The following is a 21,232-nucleotide window of genomic DNA, read 5'->3' on the forward strand; positions in this document are numbered from 1 at the left end:
ATTTATTTATTTTTGAGACGGAGTCTCGCTCTGTCGCCCGGGCTGGAGTGCAGTGGCCGGATCTCAGCTCACTGCAAGCTCCGCCTCCCGGGTTTACGCCATTCTCCTGCCTCAGCCTCCCGAGTAGCTGGGACTACAGGCGCCCGCCACCTCGCCCAGCTAGTTTTTTGTATTTTTAGTAGAGACGGGGTTTCACCGTGTTAGCCAGGATGGTCTCCATCTCCTGACCTCGTGATCTGACCTCGTGATCCACCCGTCTCGGCCTCCCAAAGTGCTAGGATTACAGGCTTGAGCCACCGCGCCCGGCCAGAAACTTCACTATTTTAACACAGACTTCTAGAATACCGGACATGGAAACTCACGTAGAGATCCTTGAATTGTATTGATGGATAATTATGTCATATGCCTTGCTTGAGGTCCCATAATAAAGGAATTATAGTTTCGATTAGAACTCAGGTTTCTTAACTCCTGAGATGTTAGTGTTTATACACTACGCAATTTCAAAACCAGCCTTTATTTATTTATTTATTTTTAGTATAATGAAATATATGGACATATATCACAAAGAGAAGCTTGCTATGGTTTGTATGAGTAAGAGAACAGCATAAAGCTGTTCAGAAGACAAAAGGTAACATTTCTTTTCATTCTCATTTACCAACTAGTTACCTTGGACCTTGAGATTCAAACTGGTTCAGAAAAATTAGAAGCACCAGAGTTAAACTATGCATAGATCTCCTGTAAACTTAATGTATTTTCTCAGAGTTACTGGTCTCAGAGAGTGACAGAAAACAGATAAGGAAAAACAGAAGTTAGCTATCTAGCTTTACAAGTAAGAAATGCATGTTAATGGGAACTAGGTCTAACAGACAAGGGTATTTATGATTCCTTTCAGAAGGCTCTCACCTTTTAAATATTCTTCCCAACATAACTAGACCCTGGTGCTGTGTGTATGAGTATATGGAGAGGGAAGGAAGTTATTTAAGCATTACTCAGTAAGTTAAAAATATATAGAATTATAACATCCTACAGAATTCCTAGTGCAACTCCATCCATTTGGGGTACTCTAAAGCCTGACGTACAGAGAGGAGAAATGACTTGGTTATTAATATATAACCATTTCAGTTCAGAGCTAAGACAAGAATCTGTATTTTTTTTCTTCAGAGAAAGCAATTACCTTTCTTTGAAAGCTCATGCTTACTTTTGCAGTGGCTGCTTTTTAGAGTAAACCCATTTTCAATCTCTCTAGAGATGAGCTCAGGATAAAAGTGATATTTCAGTACCCAGACTCCAGACCAAGAACATGGCTAACAAACCCCAACCACCCTATCCTTCTCCAGTTCCAGAGACTGACTTTTATCTAGAGCAGAACAAAGGAGAGAGAAATTGAGAGAAAGAGAGGAATGCCAGAACATTACAGTATGTAACTTTCCCCCATTCTGTAGTCTTTCAACAGGCAAAAGAAATGACCTAACCAGAACGAGACAGCTCTCATTTGAGTTGTGGCACCACTGCAGGCAGTTGATGACCATGTTAAGGATGAAGTAAGGAAGGGTAAGGGCCAGTTAAGGATGAAGTAAGGAAGGGTAAGGGCCAGGTCCACTTTTCTGGACCTCAATTTATTCAACTGGAAAGTAAATATTTGTATATGTTACTGCAGTGACTTTAAAATATGTTAACACATTCTTTGATATTTCTCCATCCAAGAGGTGGAGGCTGAATTCCCCAGCTCTTGAAAAGGGGTTGGACTTAGAGAATCATTTCTAACAAATAGAATACTGCAGAAGTAATAATATATCACTTTTGAGGCTAGGTCGTAAAAAGCATTTTGGCCTTGCCCTCTTGGATCACTTGCTCTGGGGTAAGCCAAGTGATGTGTTATGTGGATACTAAAGCATCCCAATAGGGAGGTTCATATGGCAAGAAACTGAGACTTCCTACCAGCTTCCATGTACCTGCCCTTGGAAGTGGAGCTGTCAGATGACCACAGCCCTGACCAACAATTTGACAGTCTCTTCAGTTAGTAACTGAGCAAGAACCATCCAGCTAAGCCTCTCTCAAATTTCTGACCTGTATATACTGTGAGGTAATAAATATCTGCTGTTTTAAGCTTCTATAGGACAATTTATTAACAGCAATATGGAATAAATACAGCCCTTTTCATACTTCTTACTTTTTCAGGACTATGATTTTTTTTGTAGTCTCCACCCCTTAGAGTGATATGAAACAGACCATGTGCTCTGAAAAGTTCTCCAGCATTTAACAGGTTAAGGAATTTCTCTTAGATCTCTTCATGTCCTCCACATTTCTCTTATAATAAACAACTAACAACAAAAATAATACCACTGCCAAGCATGTGTTTTACATGTTTTTTGAGATTAACATTTATGATACAATTTTACCCTTATGACAATCCAATGAGGTAGATATTCTATGATTCCCATTTTATATATGAGGAAACTGAGAACTTGAGAGCAAAAGTGTGCTATTGAAAGTCACACAGTTAGTACAACTAGTATTCCAATTCATATCTTCTGACTCCAATTTAATATATCAAGAACACAATAGAAATCACCAACTTTATTCCCTGACACTCACTGCACATTATAGCTATAATGGCCTGATATTAGAAAGTTTTTACACATCTCGCTTCCCTTTTACATTACTGATATTTGGAAATGAGTGAAGAATATTTTTCTATTCTCCCTTTTTTTCTTTTCTTTTCTTTTTTTTTTTTTTTTTTTTTTGAGACGGAGTTTCGCTCTTGTCACCCAAGCTGGAGTGCAATGGCGCAATCTCGGCTCAGTGCAACCTCTGCTCCACAGGTTCAAGCGATTCTCCTGCCTCAGCCTCCTGAGTAGCTGGGATTACAAGCACCCACCACCACGCCTAGCTAATTTTTGTATTTTTGGTAGAGATGGTGTTTCTGCATGTTGGCCAGGCTGGTCTTGAACTCCTGACCTCAGATGATCTTCCCACCTCGGCCTCCCAAAGTGCTGGGATTACAGGCGTGAGCCACCACATCCGGCCCCTTTTCCCTTTTGGCTGTTCTTAGAAGTCATTTGTCTTTGCCCAAAACCATTTCATCATAAACACTTTGTCCTGTTTAAGACGACTGATGATATGGATGTCATAAATACTAGAGTTCTGGCCTCCTTTGGCCACCCAATTCAGTCTCTACACTGATTCTTTCTCTCATTTTATTATCTTTATTTTGTGTTCTCATATTTTATGTAATTTCATAATAAGATATGAAAAGAAATGATTCAATTCCAGTATTTGACAATGAGTTTTAAGTTTTGTATATTAAGAAAATGATTATTTACAATATTAGGAGTTCTTTTACCTTTTAAATATGTATTTATTATATAACATCATTTATTTCTGATTGAAACATATGCAAACTTAAGACAGTTCTCCTATATCAGAGCACATATCTAGATCAATATGGGAGATTTAGTAGATTGAGATGGACCCTAGATATGTGTAATTTTTTAAAAGATGATATTCAATTCTAGTTAAGAACCACTTGCCCAAGGTATTTCAAAACACAATGCTGAATGATAAATGAATTGGAAGCATGTGATACAGTTTTTGACAATAGAAAATTAATATGTTATATATGTCTTTGAGTCAAATATACATAAATTTTTTCTTTTTTAAAAAATGAAGCAATGAAGTATTAAAATTCACATTACCTGGGTGAGTTAAGTTAAAAACAGCTCATGATCTGATTTCAAAGTTTAGTTTGAATCTTCTTTCTTCCCATGAGCTAATTTCAAAGAGTCATTTTTTTCATTTAAATATTTTGAAATGATTAAACTGTTCAAGAAAAATACTTTGTGAATTACTTTCTAAGGGATTTTGAGTGTGTCAGTTACCTCCTTGCTACGCTAAGAAATAATAGTTTTTTTGGTTCAACATTATAACTTAGTAACATAGACCAAGATTCATTAAGCGCTAATCTTTGCCAAACCAAAGAGAGACTTTTTTCATGATCAAATGATTCCATACACATTAGAGAAGTCATATAAAAATTTAAATCTTTAATACAATCAGGGGGAATCCAAAGGTAGAGAGAGGAGGTGCACAGATACCACAGACTTCGTAATACTCACACCAGTTTTGTCTCTTCCTTCATTTGAGCTTTAGCACATTCATTTTGAATCTCCTATTTAGCTCTTCAGATAAATGGATCAAGGGATGCTTTCTAATGACTGTGTTACATGCTCTGCTGTGTTCTAAATGTCTTCACTTCTTCTGAGGCTCCTTTGATATCCAAAATGAAATGGCTCATTTACAGATCATTTGAGCATCACATTCTTAGGGAACTAACTAAAGCTACTGAATGGAAGGTAACCAAATACAGTAACTTTCAAATTTTTAAGCATGCTTTCTCTTAGCCAGAAGCTGTGATTATTATTATGCATTCCTTCAACAACTTTTGTTTGGGGAACACTTACAAACAAGGTGTACTTTTCTGCATGCTGTTTTATCTTGATACCTTGGCAAACTCAGGTTGAGTGCTGGTAACAAAGTTCTTTTTTTTTTTTTTCATTATCAAAGTATGTGACATATCTCAGTTTGAAGATTTCTTGCCTCTTCAGGCTTCCGAAATATGTTATTCTCATCACGTTTGTAGACAAAGATGATGGTATGTATTCACCAAGTTCATTTCATTTTTCTCTTTCGAGGCATAGGAAAACTACATTTTCTGTCCTTTTTTATGATTAAAGCAGGACCTCAGAGCTAGTTCTGGCTAATGAATTGTAAGTGAAAGTAATGAGTGTCATATTTCAGCTGAAGCCTAGCACAACAGGAAGCCACACATTTCAGATGGGAAAGCATAAAAAATGTAAGCTCTGGGCTGGGCGCGGTGGCTCACGCCTGTAATCCCAGCACTTTGGGAGGCTGAGTCAGGCAGATCGTGAGGTCAAGAGATCGAGACCATCCTGGCCAACATGGTGAAACCCCATCTCTACTGAAAATACAAAAATTTAGCTGGGCATGGTGATGCACATCTGTAGTCCCAGATACTCAGGAGATTGAGGTGGGAGAATCACTTGAATCCGGGAGGTGGAGGTTGCAGTGAGCTGAGATCGCACCACTGCACTCCAGCCTGGCGACAGAGCAAGATTCCGTCTAAAAAAAAAAAAATGTAAGCTCCTATGCTGGACATGTAGCATAAACAAAAAATAAGTCTTGTTATATGAAGCTACTGAAATACTGGGTTCTTTGTTAGCATGACATAGCAGATCTTATTCTGATTAATACGTATGATGACTACAGCAATCCCACCAGGTTCCGAATGTCACTGATTGATATTTCATATATAATAAATACATTTTACTCATCATCTATTCAACTGTTTCCTTGTGCTGAGGCAACTTCAAGGGCTAAACATGCCCCACATTTTCATCTATTGCCTGCAAACACCTTGTTAAGATGATTTGTAGTCCTTGGCTGGAGAAAATCAGAGCCTACAAGGGTAAAAGAGGAGTTAAAGAGAGATAAAAATTAATGGTTCTTTTTTGTTTTTTCTTTTTGCATTAGAATCACCTGGGAAAGTTATTCCACGTGCAGATCCACCCTACATCAGAGATCCTCATTTAGTTAATCTTGGATGGAGTCAAGAAACATGCATTTTAATATGAGCCCCAAATGGTTCCAACATGGATACATTAAGGAATACACTTCAAGAAGGCTTGGGCAAGCTCCTAATTGAGGCTCTTTTCCCTTACAACCTGAACAATAATACAGAAAATATGGTAAGAGTTTGAAAGAATTCTCATAGGTAGTAGTTTTCCAACATTGACCCATGAAATGCCTTATTTAATTATCAAGAGCACAATATAAAAAAACAGACTTCTAGACAATGTCCAGCACCTAATGAACTGGTCTCTCTGGGGAAGGGCCTGCCTTGGGACCTTCATTGTAACATGTCCCTCAAGTTACTCTTAGATGCACGAAAGTTTTAAACCAATGCCACATAAATTGCTTATCCTTCTGTGCATATCTTTGTGATTAGTTCAGTTTATTATTCATGACTTTTTCTGAACCAAAACGTTAGTTTTCCCAACCACTTCAAATCTTCAATCTGGGAGTGAATACATTGTTTCTAGAGTTCTTAATAGTTATAGGAGAAGGTAACTCTGAAATTCCGTTTTTATCATAACTGCCAAAAAAAATTTGTTTTTCAAGGTAAATTGGGAATGTATTTTTATTTTCCACCAAGAAAAATACAAATAATGTGTTTTGAAGGAAAAAAAAATAGCATTATCATAGAGTCTAGAGGATGTTTTAAAAATTCTATCTTTTAAATGCTTTAAGAAAGTTTATAACATTTAAAAATGAAGCCATGTAAAATTATACTACAACAAGGTCAGATGATATATCAGACCCTTAATATAACATTTAATTAGCTGTGTGTGGGTTTTACATTAACTGCTTTTTTACTTGAATGTTTTATGGCCCAGATTAAATAATTCCATTGAGGTAGCTTTGTAACAGAATTACTTACCCTTCAATCTTACATGTGTGGTTCTAGAATTGTCACTGGATCAAGTGTCAGAGTCTCGGTTGGAGACCCAATCCTGTTGATAATTGGCTGAGTGTCACTAGGAAAGTCACTTAACCTGGATAATATGTTCCTGTTCTATACTGCTTTTAGACATTTTATAAGAGTTTTTAAAAGGTGAGGCATATGAAGTAGATGTATAATATATCATTTAATGCCCTCAACATCCAACGAGGTTAATAATAGTATCTTTATTTTAGCTAGTAAGGGCTAGCTAAAGGCTCAGAGAGACCATGTTCAAACAGATAGGAGAGAAATAGGACTCACATCCATCTCTACTTGACTTAAAACTCATGCAACTAAGTAGACAATTTCTTATGCAATGAGATATCCATTTACCCTACAATCCTGTTATTTCTATTATTATGCATGGCCCATAAAAAAAATGTCTTTCTTATTATAATTTGCCTCATTGAAATGTATGGAACTGAATATCACATTCAACTGTGGCATGTCAGGTCAAGAAATAATAATATAACCTCTTAGCCTTTCTCCACACAGTAGAAGTATAGTCCATTACCTTTCTGACCCTTGTCAAACTAATGCTGAAAACGAAGACTTTTACTGCTTCCACTACACTTATATTGTCCAAGGAAATTGATACTTGCCAAAATGTAGTTCTGAGAGCACCAAAATGATCTAGCTACTCATATAATATGAGCTCACGTTTAATTTTCCATGCCTCTGCCATTAGTTCTTTCATTTCTTTTTCTTCACTAAAAAAGAAAATAATTTATAAATGAAAAATTTAATTTCTCATTTTTTTTCAAAGATATTTTACAATTTGAGATGCTGTGTCAATAAGGAATAACACTAATAGTGGATCCGAGAATCCTCCCTCCTGGAGCTTTGGAGCCACTTACATTACCTGTTATTAACAGATTTGGAGAGAAACTGCTATCTGTCTTCCAAGTGAAGGTCCTTGAATATACATCAAGGATGGATTACTCTTTACGAGAAGGGATATAATAGAGGACAAGGCCTTTGGGTTGTGCTAAGTCATTTTCTGCTACATAGGTAGTTAGGGTGGCCTGCCATTTTCTAATTACAAGTTTCATTGTGAGTCATATTTACTCTAGAGGACCCTCGTTCCCCCATCTTTGGAGTAGGAATCTTCTAGTTTTTTTTTTTTGTTTGTTTCAACAGAGAAAGGATCTTCTGAGAACCTTTTCAAGAGGGGTAGTGAGATGAACCTGCTTTCTTTCTTTCTCCACTGCCCATTCACTGTCACTGACTGGGAGTCACTGACACTCACTGGGCCACAGCTCACTAACAGCCACAGCTAACATGTTACAGGTGACTTCTCATGTAAAGTGTGGTCTCTTGCTCTTCCGGTTCTGCTCAGGAGTAGCAGACTTCGTGCTTCTTATTTTCTGACAGTAAAAGGCAAGAAGCCTCTAAAGCGTAAATGGAAGGCACCCTATTTTCTAGCTTTTTCTTTTCTAATGGAGGGTTAGGTCAGATCAGCTCAACTGTAACAGCCCAGATGTCTTCCATCTGAGGAGAGCATAAACATGCTTCACTATGTCCTTAGAGCCAACCTGTGTCTTCCAGTTCCGGTGTACCAGGGACACTTGAATTCCATTTAGAGATATGTTCTTTGGCTGAATACTTTAGTTATGAAGTTACAAACTAGCTGCCCTCAGGCTGACTATGGCCCACAGATATATTTTGTTTGGCTCTTTTTTTGTTTGTTTCCTTCTTAACTTTAAGCCATCCCATAATTGACATTATACATAAAAATCTGGATTTTTGAGATTCTCTAGAAAAAAATGCACAATATGGCAACACTGGGGCTCTATTAGTGGCAACAATCAAATGGAACTGAGTAGAAGCTGCCTTGTTTTGTTTTTTTTTTTTTTTAGATGGAGCCTTGCTCTGTCGCCCAGGCTGGAGTGCAGTGGCACCATCTTGGCTCACTGTAACCTCCGCCTCCCGGGTTCAGGCAGTTCTCCTGCCTCAGCCTCCTGAGTAGCTGGGATTGCCGGCACCTGCCATTATGCCAAGCTAAGTTTTGTATTTTTGTAGAGAGTGGGTTTCACCGTGTTGGCCAGGCTGCTCTCGAACAACTGACCTCAAGTGATCCCCCCCACTCGACCTCCCAAAGTGCTGGGATTATAGGTGTGAGCCACCACGCCCGGCCTGAAGCTGACCCGTTTGAAGCAATATGTGTTCTTCAGTGCCTTAGAAGCCCAATGATCTACCTGACTTGAAAATCAAATGCCATGTGCCTTTTATGAGTTTATGAAAATGTTGACAGAGAAGAAATAACTATCTGTGCCTATGTCCCTATTCACATCAGTTCTAGATGGAGAGGATGTAAAATATGCTGGTATCTGGCCACATTTACTCTTTTTTCTTACCTTCTGATCCTTGTAGGCACTTGAATTTACTATCCCTTCTCAGAAGCCTGAATGGGAAGAAGGCACCCATCTCTACGCTACATTCCTAACAATACTGATTTTTTCATCTGTCAGTTCTAAAAATACGAGATTCTTGTAAACTTCCATTTCATTTAAGTCCCGTTCTCCCTCTCTTTGGGTTGTTTTCCACATCTCTCCCATTACATGTCAGAGAGAAACAAAAAAGGCACCTTAGTTTTTCTGGTACCTAAACCAAATCTCAATTTCCTGAAATGGAAAACTCTCCAGATAAGAATACAGCAATCATAGAAAGTAGAAGGGTGAGAGAGATGTAAAAATTTGTTAGTACAAATAAAATGACGTAAAAATAGAATTTTATTGATGCTAACAACGTTAGGAAGTTTAGAGAACACTAGTTTACAGTGAGACAGAGAACACCATGTATCCCTGGGTGGGTATGCTTGGTTCTTTGAGGAAAAATGTGCTGTAGGTTTTCTGTTGAGCTTCGTCCTACAGCTTCCACCAGAACCAGCTCCTCTCCATGCTGCTCCCTGGGAATGCATATGCCCTGTAAGTATCATAGCCCAAGTACACCTGACTGACTTATAACGTGAGGTTGATCAACACACTGAAAAGAAACATATTTAAATTCTTAGCTCAGTTTTAAACCATTGGACAAGATAGAGGATCAGACTTTAGGCAACTTTCACATACTGACCTTCCTGGGCCCAAGAAGAGTGTGCTCTTCTGAGGCCATTAGAGGCAATAATTCTGGATTCAGGTCCTTCAGGTCTTTTGTCTCCTAGAAATAAACAGTTTTTAAAAATCAATAAAGGGGACAGAAATCTGATAGTCCATTAGATGATAAAAATGTCAGGTTTTCCCACAGGTTCATGACATACAGAGGGTTGGTAGAGATGGTAGCCACCACCCACCACACACAGTAATTATAGGATATAAAAGTCATTGTTATTGGATAAGTCCGTGAAATGGTGAAGAGCAAGGGCTGAGATCTGGGGAGCAGGGGGTTCCAATCTGGTGCCATTCTGTATCCATTGAGTTTCTGACTCTTGGGAAACAGGCTTACAGAGGTGCGTCTCCCACTGGGGCTGGTTATGAATCTCTGCCCGGCTCTTGTTCCTAAGGTGATTCTCTCCTTCACAGTAGGTGACACAACAGCGGCAGGGGGCAGAGGACTTCCCTCGGTGCTTGGACATTGTGCCTGGGGCCGGAGGGCTACCTGCAACCCTCTCTGAGCTCTGAAGTTCTGGGGGCTCTTTCAAACGACTTCTCCTCCTTTGAACGTGGTCCAGACTGATGTCAGACTGGGAAGAGCAGCTCTCATTCCAGCCGGAACTGGCACTCAGACTTCTCAGTGGAAGAGCCAACCGCAAAGCTTTCCAGAATTTAGAGCCAGAATGTTTGGACTTTTCTCCCTTCCAGCTCACAAAAGACACAGACTCCTTGAGCTGAAGAATGCCGGGGTGCGGGTGCTCAAGGGGACGGTACTCAACCACAATGAGCTTGGTGGCAATGGAGTTCTGGCACATGACACCCAGTTTAAACTCCAGCATGCTGATGCTCTTTTCTGTCACATAGTCAGGACTCAGGACAACAATCATCCTTCTGCTTCTCTGAATGAAATCAAAAACTGCTTCCACTGTATCTATAGAAAAATGGAAATATAGGATAATGTATAGTGAAAACTTATATATATTTCAGTTCGTTATTGTCCATCTTCCAGAGGACAGGCAGTGAACAAACACCTGAGATGACAGAATCTCAGTGCTGAATAATTTGCCCAGTCAAAAAAATCTACACCACTCTTACCAATAGTTGCTAAGAATTTACTACCTTCAAGGATGGTATGGTAGTTGAGCTCAGTCTCTCTCTCCTACTCCAAAACCCTCATTGCAGTAGTCTCCTTCTTGAATGTCTTTCTTAAAACACACACACACACACGCGCACACACACACACACACACACACACACACACACGGTGGGCAATTAAGTAACTACCGTCAAAATATTAACCATCCTCAAAAGCAAGTCATTTCAGCTCTGTTTACAAATTATTTCTTGTTTTGATATCTTCTTCCTTGCAAATTTTATCTGGTGGTCAGATCTTGAATCTTTAAATGTTTAAAATATTTGACAACTATTTTTATACCATTGTAGTATTTTCTTCTTATGTCTAGATTAAATATTTTCAGGATATTTCTCTTATTCCATAAATGGCATGGTCTTACATTTCCTCTGCATGTTTACCATTTTCCTCTGGATAATGTTCAGTTTATAGATGTGTCTCCTAAGAGTAGTATTATGAACAGGAGTGAACATAATGCTCCTGACATAGTCTGATGAGCAAAGAGCAACAGGAATTATCACCTCCTAAGATTCTCAGTTACACCCTTTGATACTTAACATTTTTGGACGCAACATCAGACAGTTCGTAGTGGTTCATAGTATTTATCTTGTTATCAATTAAATTCTTTCTCTTTCTCTCTCTCTGTGTGTGTGTGAAGAATTGGAATTAAAGGGGGCAAAAACAGTGACAATGGGTAAGAATTTGTCAAGCAGCTAAGACTTCTGGCAAACCATTCAATTCTAATGTTATCAGGGTGGATTTGGACAGATTCCAAGGGAAAGTTCTTCAAATAAATGTAATGCTTAACTCACTATGAGATTCAGGAGCTTAGAACATGCCATAGCCTGAAGGAAAAAAATTCAAAATTGAATTGTAAATCCTAGCCATTTATAACTTTGAAAACATGTGTCAGAGTCACACTGTGAGGGTGAACACCTCTGCTTTTGGTCCAGGGATGAAACAGTCATGGAGAGACTTTCAGCCTTTGAAGACAGACTGAAAGTTTGCATTGGTCATTGTGAACTTGACAGGGAATAAGGGAGCTGTGCTTCTTACAGATTATTGTTTTGTTGTTGTTGTTGTTGTTTGTTTGTTTGTTTTTCAATCAGTGGATTTAACATGAATTTGAAGGGAAATTGGAGAGACATGTGCTCAAGTTTTGAGAACTTTTGATTGGTTTAACCAAGAGTGCAAAAATGGTTTTAGAGACATTTAGTTTCATTCATTCTTTGAGTGTGTGCACATGTGCATGTGTTTTAGTAACTCCTCAGTCCCCTCTAGTCCTACTGAGAATCTTACGAGGCTGCCTCTCATAAATCAAAGAATATGAAAGTGGGATGTCTACTGCTTCTCCCAGCTCCTGAGAAATGTGAAATAACCTTAAGGCAACATGGCTAGCTTGTCAACAAAGAGAATTCATGCAAATGTGTGTGTGCATGTGATATGATGTTTCACTTCAAAATAGTCACCTTAGGAAAATGTATGTTTTTGCCAATAGGAATCTTGTTGTTTCAAATACAACAGTGTTCCAGATCTTCTTAAAACATGTCTTTTGAGTCTGTTGCTCTTTTTTTTTAAATTGGTACTCCATCCAAAAAGTAAGAAAGTTTAGATTTGAAAGAGGACAATGCTAAATGCAGATAAGAGTGGTGGAATTTTAGACAATGAGGAACAAATGTAGAAGATGCTTCTTAGAAAGGTCTTGGGCTATCCTGAAGGATCTTCACTTGATACTGTAAAGGAAGTTGCGTACTTTATGGCATATTTTTAAAATACCTTCCATATTGTCAAAACTTCATATCTGAAGATAGGAGCTATTATTTTTTAATGCTAAAGTTTACTTGGAGAAGGAGTAGTAATTTAGCTAGTTTGTTCTGTTTGGCTCAAAAAATGAGGTATGGCCATATAATAATGAGATTAGTTTTCTTTTGTGTTACCAAATTGGCTTTGAAGTCACATTGTATAACTGAGAACTCTTCAATACTCAAGAATGCTCTTGCCTGTAAAAGTCATAATTTCCATGGAGTTCACTTAGAAGAAAACTAGGACTGTAATTTTTTTTCTCCTCTGAATGAGTTATTAGTAGATAAAAGAACAGCAAACCTCTGTCTCTTTCATTTTCTCTCCTAAAACTTGAAGTATAGAAAAAAGGAAATATTTAACTTGGAAGATGGATGTGGTTTCAAATATTGCTTTCTCCATTTATCTCTATTTTTATCTTAATATCTTTTGAGTCCTAGTTCATCCATCTATAAAATGCATATGATAAACCTATAGGGCTGATAAACAAATTAGATGCCTACATGTAAATTTCTAGCACACAGTACACATTGCATAAATCACTTTGATGAAATTATTGTTGCTCAATGCCTAGTGAACACAATAGTAAAATAATATGGACTAATGCTTACTGAGTCTGTATCAATTATTAATGCTAACTTTAAAATATCATCTTAATATGTGGATTTATAAGAGTAATAGGGTGTAAAATTCTGTCTATTCAGTTTTAAATAGATGTAGATTAAAATTACTACTAAAACATTCCATCTCCTAACTCTACTAAGGTTACTTTATATCCCTTGGGTAGAAACAAAGAAATAACATAGACTAGTTGCTAAATGCATCTCTCATACCATACTGTGCATTTACTTGCATTAAAGAGCTAGTGACATCAGTATATAATGGAAAAAAAAATCTTGAGAGTTTAAGGAAGGTTAATCACAGCCAGGTAGATCATATGCAAAATGCTGAAGTTGAATCTTCCAAAGAGTCACCAGTATGTTCTAGTAGGTCACTTAACATGTTCAGGGTTGGAAACAATTTCAGACTCAAAACCACTTATCTGATGCAAAAAACTCATATACAAAATCTCAGTGAAAAATCTATCAAATAACTGCTTGTATACCTCTGGTAATGGCAGACCTATATTTCCAAAGATAGTGAATTCCATCAGTGTCGAATTCTGCTTTATAGCTATTTTCTAACTGAGAAGAAATCTGTTTCCTTGGAACTTCGATCTGTTGATCCTAAGCCTACACTTTCGGGACTGGTTTGTAAGAGGAAAATTAATTCTTCAGTAGAAAAATTTTTACTAAGCTAACCAATTCTGAGCATGTTATGGGGCTCAGTAAAATGAACAAATAGGATTTTTTTTTCCTGAAGTCTCGCTTTGTCACCAGGCTGCAGTACAGTGGTGCAATCTCAGCTCACTGCAATCTCTGCCTCCCAGGTTCAAGCAATTCCCCTGCCTTAGCCTCCCGAGTAGCTGGGACTACAGGCACGCACCATCATGCCTGGTTAATTTTTTGTATTTTTCAGTAGAGACAGGGTTTCACCATGTTGACCAGGATGGTCTCGATCTCCTGACCTCTTGATCCGTCCGCCTCTGCCTCCCAAAGTGCTGGGATTACAGAGTGAGCCAATGCGCCCGGCCAGGGATTTTTTTTTAAAGCAAAAAGGCATTCCTATCACTATGGACTTGTATTATTAACTGAAAATAAAATACGTTTCCAAATATTCATCACTGATTTATTCAAAATTTGTGACAGAAATGCATCTTTGATTCAAATGATCATCAATTAATTGAAGTCATGACATTATTTTTATTTTATCTATTTCCAAAGCAACTACCATGGGATTGCATTAAAGCCTATTAGACGAAAAAGATTCCTGTAAGCTACTTAAGTTCCAAGTTGAGTAAAAAGGAATAAGTTTGTTTTCCTTTGTTTTAAAATAATCTTTCTCTCCGGCCGGGCGCGGTGGCTCAAGCCTGTAATCCCAGCACTTTGGGAGGCCGAGACGGGCGGATCACGAGGTCAGGAGATCGAGTCCATCCTGGCTAACACGGTGAAACCCCGTCTCTACTAAAAATACAAAAAACGAGCCGGGCGAGGTGGCGGGCGCCTGTAGTCCCAGCTACTCGGGAGGCTGAGGCAGGAGAATGGCGTAAACCCGGGAGGCGGAGCTTGCAGTGAGCTGAGATCCGGCCACTGCACTCCAGCCTGGGCGACAGAGCGAGACTTCGTCTCAAAAAAAAAAAATAAAAAGAAAAAGAAAATAATAATAATAATCTTTCTCTCCTTTTTCTCTGTCTCTCCGTATGTCTCCGTCTTTCTGACGGTCTTTCTGTCTCTCTTGCACATGCACATCCACATCCACATCCACATCCACATCCACACATAAACACATATATACCCACAAAATATGTCCTAGTATTCCGGAGCAATTCATTTTACTTAAGTAACTTTTACTTACATGTAAAGAAAATGTTCTTGACATGAAGTTCCCATTTTGCTCAGATTTATCTCAGAATGAAACTTAACTAATGTGACTCATATTTCTTTGTGAGTATAATAATCAATTCTTTCTGTTTTCATTTATGACCAAATGTGAAAATAAAGACATAAAACACATGCACAAAATAAAATTCAAAGCTGAAAATAAATGGTTTATTTTTAACATAAGTAAATTTACAAATCAAATGAAAAATGAAAAATACAAAAGTTCATGAATGAAATAAAAAAGACACTCTCAAAATATTAAAACCTATGGAAAGAAAATAAGTAATTAACGAATGATGTTTTTGTTTCCCAATACAATGGAGTGATTTTTTATTAGAATCCTTGGGAATCATCTAAGTTACAACACAGAAGAGAATTAAATAAATGTTGTATGATTTTGTAATTAGATACTCTACAGATCACAGTTCTTTGTTAACCTGGGCATGGAAGGTCCTTATAGCATCTATTGAAAACTATGAAGTTTTTTTTTTTTTAAATGTGAGACATGGTTTGTTCTTGTTCTCTAAATTACAAGTATGTTTCCCCATTTCCCTCAAATGTTCTCTATTGGCCATCTTCTGGAACATTAAAAAAAAATCTCGAAACAAATTCTCTTACAGTGATACATATCACTTAAAATTGATATGCTTTATATGACAGCATTTGTAAAATTAAGTACCAAAGGCAGGAATATAAATAGAAAAACATCAAGGCATTTCTAGGGGTGCCCAACAGCATTTGGGATAAATATGGAATCCAAAAGTGCAAAAGGAATGCAGCATTGGCAAGAGAATCGTCCTTTGGTGACTAGACTATTCCCTGTTTGCCTAAAGCTTATGTAAGAATTGATATTCAAAGCTTACCTGGAATAAGCTCTTTTCTGGTCTAGTAAGTGAAGGGTTAATAGAGGGAGTAATTAGGGTTTCTAATAAGGAAAAATATTAATAAGGCTAAAAAAAGTAGATCCAAGAATGACCTACTTTTCTACTTTTTTCATCCAAGTGAAACTTTTTTCAATTTAAAATAATCAACAACACTTATATAGGGAAATGATTTATTATGAACTTCAATAGTGATGAAGGGCACTTAAATATAGGATATAATTTTACATTCGTTCATCAACATTCATGCTACTGGGATAAGGGCTTTCTTAAATTATGAATTACTGTGTTTCACAGGATACCAAGACTCATTTACAGTTATATTTGTTTCCTTTATCACTCAACAGTTCAAATTGTTGAGCACCGAGATGAACATAGCTTAGTTTCTAAATGTGTCTGCTGGGAATAGAGTAGGAAATCAATTAATGCCCGATGGCCGGCTACCGCTTAGCAGTGACCATGGAGGCTCTGTGCACAGCAGATTCCACTGCAACCCAGAAAAATCGTAGCAATAGTTAAGTTATTCATATAAACTTAGGGAAGGCAAGAACTATGACAACTACCACTCTGTGAGCTGTGAATTAACAAATAATATGTACAGAAAACACTGACACGAAAACATTATAGTGAAAACATAATTTAAAAACTGGACAAGAGTTCCAGTGGCTTTTAATATTGTACCCATAGCTATTTAAAGTCATATACATACACATACACACGTACACACACACAAATTATATTTATGTATATATATATTTCATGTGCATGTGGATTTATATACACAGATATATGTAATGTATGTGTGTGGATATGCATATATATATAATTTGTGTTTGTGGAGATATAAGATATATATCTCATATACACATGTGTGTATATATATGTATAATCTACATGTAACATAGATATTTACCACTCTGTAAACTCTGCACTTAGTTTTCCAAGTCTTAAAAACAGCAAAATATTACTGAAAACAAACAAAACAACTTTCATTGACAGTGACTTTTCATACTGACTTATTTGGAGCAAGCATATTTCCTGCACTAGTGAGTAGATGACAGGAAATACAGTTAATTCTCTTAGAATATTAATGCCAAAAGCGACTCTCAAGGTCACGAAGTCTGACCTCCACACTTCACAATGGAGCAACAAAAACAAATGAGAAAAAATTGCTTTCCCAGTATTCACATTAGCAAGATTAAGACTTAAAAGACAAATTGCCAAACATCCTTTTCTGTGCTCTTTTCATGAGTCAGAAAAATGCCCTAAAAGAGTTTTTTTTGTCACCTCCCGCTGTATAGCACCATTAAGGGGTTTTCTTTCAGACTGAACCAAGTGTGAAGCCACCTGCAAACTCTAAATGACCAATGCGATATAAGCAGATGGGGAGAAGGAATGAAAAATGTGGGTTGACCTGCAGATAATCAGGAATTGACTGGAGCAAAAACAAGAATTAAGAAATATTTTTCAAGTTTACATATATTACATAAATTACCTGAGATGAGGGCAAGGGTGGTATAGAAGACAAGTCCTTTAAATCAATTAAAAGAAACATTTTCAGTTACACTGCTTTGTATCATCCTAAGTGGATGTCAGTCTTGCTGTGGTTATGTATTACACAGCCGAATGAGGAAAAAAGTTCATTATCCTCAGCTCAAATGTAGGCCTTGATTATCTTTTCAACGGACGAGTAAAAATAAGATAAAAAGGAAACTATACTCGGAAACGCATGACCCTGTCAACAGCGACTTATTTTAAAGGCATATTTAAATTCATAGGAAAGGCTGCTCCATATGTTAAGATTTTAAAAAGAATAGAGACATAAAATCAGGGATAGACAATGTAGAAGGGGAAAGTCGCATTGAACAAGTCTTTGCCTGCAAAGAACATAGTGGCATCACAGACTGGTGACAGAACGTTGATAATATCATTCTAAACTTTAGTATTGCCTGAGGAAGCAGAATAGTCAGCCACACAGTCACCCTAAATTTATCCCTAGTGGGAGGCTTAGACCATCATTTTTGCCTAAGAAACCATAAACTGCGAATGAAGAATGGGGGGACTCTTTCTTCCTGGAGTACCCCTGTTGTTTTTACCCTTTTCATTATTCCTTTCATACATTTTTTAAAGATGAATATGAGAGGCCCTGCTCATCACTGCTAGACCGTCTGGGACTTTTCTTCACTGGCATGGCCACCTGCAGCTGCTTCCAGAACCTGCCCTGTGGATACTTGGATTTTTCCCCTTTCCATTTAATGACCGTGAGCACCGTCTTAGCCCTCTTCAGCTCTTTCACCTTCGTTTCCTTCACAGCTTTGTACTGCACTAAAATGACGTTGATGTTGCCCTGAGAGGCCATATTTTCTAGGCCAGCCTTGAGCTCCAGCAGGGCTTGGGTTCCCTGGAGCACGTAGTTGGGGCTTAGAACAACCAGGAGGCGTCTGCTTTTCTGAATGAAGCTCAAGGTCTCATCTGTGACAACTGGGAAAGAAAACAACCATGGGGATTAGTGTTGGCCAAAAACTCCCCAAAAGCCTTGGGGTGTGAGGAACAAATATCGGGAACTTAGGGTACCAGCCTAAGAACTGAGGTGAAACTTTTTACCAGCAAAACTTTGAACAACTTAATCCTTATACTTGCAAACTCTGTCCATTAAATACCACTGTCTTCAGGAAAACCAGAAACCATATACACATATTTCTAAAAGGAATTCCAAACAGGCATGAAGCCAAAAGGTAGTGTATTGTTGTGACCTTGATCTTCAAAAGCAATACTTGAGACACAAGAAGGAGACACATTATACTGAAATCAGCTTCTTCAATGTGTGTGGCATCTTATGGTCTAGCCACATCAGTTCATGAGCCCTTTCTTCCCCAAAGAAACCCATGCATAAACTCTCTAGAACCAAATGGACATTCAAAAAGATGTATGTTATATAATCAAAATAATAGAATTTTATTTTTTGCTAGGACAAGACAACAAAGGGAAGGACCTTCATCTTCTGAAAGTCCCTCTGTTGCTGGATGCCTCTCTGACTCTAATATCACTGTCCTTGGAATAGAAGCTTAAAAAAATCTAGCCAACTGAATGACATTTTGGCTGGTAACACATCTTCAGGTTGGCTTTCTACTTCTTTCTGCTCTGGAGCCTAAATTAATCGCTGGATCTTTCTCCTCACACTCCTATCATTACTATAAAGCCTTGTGTTTCGGCAGCTGCTAGATGATGTGTCTACTTGCACTAACAGGCAAATGCTTTCTTCAAGGAAAAAATAAGAAAAAGCAGGAAAAATGGAAATGCAATGTAATTTTATTCTGCTGTCAAGGGCCCTGATTAGTTCCTGTCACTAAATTCTTGGAACCAATCCATCTCCTCACAGTTGCTTATCCAGGATTGCATAGTCCTTTACCTGCGTTTCAGATAGTTGCCAACTCTAGCTAACTTACTAGTATTGTGGAAACTTATATCATGTCTTGCTATATTCCCTCATGAAGTCATTTTGCCCCTTAATCTTCTCAGGCTCAGAAACAGTAGTGAAAGCCTCACAATTAAAATCTAGCATGCACTGCCTGGAGGAGAATCCAGGAATGATTGTGTGTTCCAAGCAGTGGCACTGGAGCCTGAGCATGTGTAAGCATGAGAAGAGACCCAGAGTCGAAGAAGATTGGGTAAGAGCAGCAGGGAGAATAAAAAAGGATGCAAAAGCTAATTAACAAAAGCAAGATTTAGAGTAATTATTTAGAATGTGAATTCTTTAAAGAATTATCAACCCCTATTGGACGGTCTTACCCAGTTCCATGGTAGGTAAGAATTTATTGAATGGCTGTATGAACAAACAAATGGGTGAATGAATGATTGGGGAAATTAAGCATTAGAATGAATGGAATTTATCCTTTAACTGTATAATTAAGTCATAACTTCCTAGAGAAATTATACTGAAAGAAATGTCTTATGATGGACTTTTGGATGATGATTGGGAAGATAAAATAACTGATCCAACTAAATCAAAATGAGAATAAAATTTCAAGTCTATCTCAATTATCCATAAAATATTTTTAAAAAACTGGTAAATGATGAATGTGAACAGGATTTTAGAGGAATAAAATAGGTTTGTCATGCTTACAATTAGATATATTACAAGCATTTCAACAGGACAAAGTTTAACAGTGGGGTTGGGAATGTAACACATATTTATTAAAAAGACATCAATGAAAAATTACTTTGTGTGTTACTGTGTGGATCTAAAAAGGAGTTGTACTTTTATTTTAACACATTCAAGAATTTAAGCATTTCTTTTTTTCTTTTTTTAAACCTTCTAGTTATACTGGCTCTTATAAAATTTTAAAGTAACCCTCAAATGTATAAGCTGACAGGAAGAAGAAACAGACCCAAGGAAAAGGGGAATTTGAGTAGCACTATTTTGCTTGAAAAGAAAAGTGATGGGGAAAAAAAGAGCAAATGCCATAGGAAAATACTGTAATTATTATCAGTGAATCACATAAGGAAAAATTCTACACACACTCTTCTGCTACTCAGTTTTAGTAAAACCAAGTAAACCTCTGTCTTTCTAAAAACAAAACAAATAGAAACAATTCTAGACAAACCACTGCAGATTAGCCTAAACTGAAAAATCTAAATGTGAATAAACAGGCTGTTTAAAGCTATGGCCCTTTAATAGAGCTCTAATTCACTGTGCCTCCACACTTTTCTGACATGCAGCTCTGAAAGATTACAAGGGAAAATATTTTAATACCATAAACTGAGTTGAATAGTATACATCTTCCAATGTAGTTTAATTTCTAGTGGAGTCTGCTACATCAAAGAGCATTGGACATTAAATATCCAAAGATGCTGTGCCACGACTCTCGCCCATAATGCAAAACTAATGATTCTCTCTGCCTTTCAAGGTAGCATCATTTGTACTCATCTGAAATACCTACTTCCCCCAGGCAGACTGTCTCGGTCAAAGATGCATAGCTTGTATCCAAATTCATTCTCCAAAACTCCACGGAGGGTCAGTAATACAAATTCTTCTTCTTCAGCATTCCTTGCATAGGATACATAAATATCATACTCTTTCCCATCTAGCAAAAGGAACACGGATACAATGCGAATTAGGAAAGTTTCTTAATACCATTACATTTTTTTTCTTAAATCTAACTTCTGCATATTAGACATTTTCATTATGAGACAGATTCCAGTGCGATTTTCTACTTGCAACAAGTCTCCAGGCAAAACGACTATTTGAAGGTATAATTTTGAATGTT

General features: G+C 37.5%; 1 protein-coding gene across 3 annotated transcripts in view; it reads right to left on the minus strand.

The window, feature by feature from the left end:
* Window positions 1–6,746: 6,746 nt before the first annotated feature.
* Window positions 6,747–21,232, minus strand: part of IL1RAP (interleukin 1 receptor accessory protein) — a 152,171-nt gene continuing 137,685 nt past the window's right edge. For 2 of the 3 annotated variants that reach the window (XM_030932257.1, XM_010385843.2), the window contains 2 exons: window positions 20,906–21,049; window positions 6,747–10,603 (listed from right to left, as the gene is read on the minus strand). In XM_030932257.1, coding sequence (XP_030788117.1) covers window positions 9,885–10,603; window positions 20,906–21,049 — 863 coding nt within the window. In that variant the 3' untranslated portion in view covers window positions 6,747–9,884. Of the gene's footprint in view, window positions 10,604–15,225; window positions 18,447–20,905; window positions 21,050–21,232 lie in introns of those variants that run through there. The other variant, XM_010385844.2, reaches the window with a different exon arrangement.

This window comes from Rhinopithecus roxellana, chromosome 1 (genome assembly GCF_007565055.1).
Source record: "Rhinopithecus roxellana isolate Shanxi Qingling chromosome 1, ASM756505v1, whole genome shotgun sequence".
NCBI classification, from domain to species: domain Eukaryota; kingdom Metazoa; phylum Chordata; class Mammalia; order Primates; family Cercopithecidae; genus Rhinopithecus; species Rhinopithecus roxellana.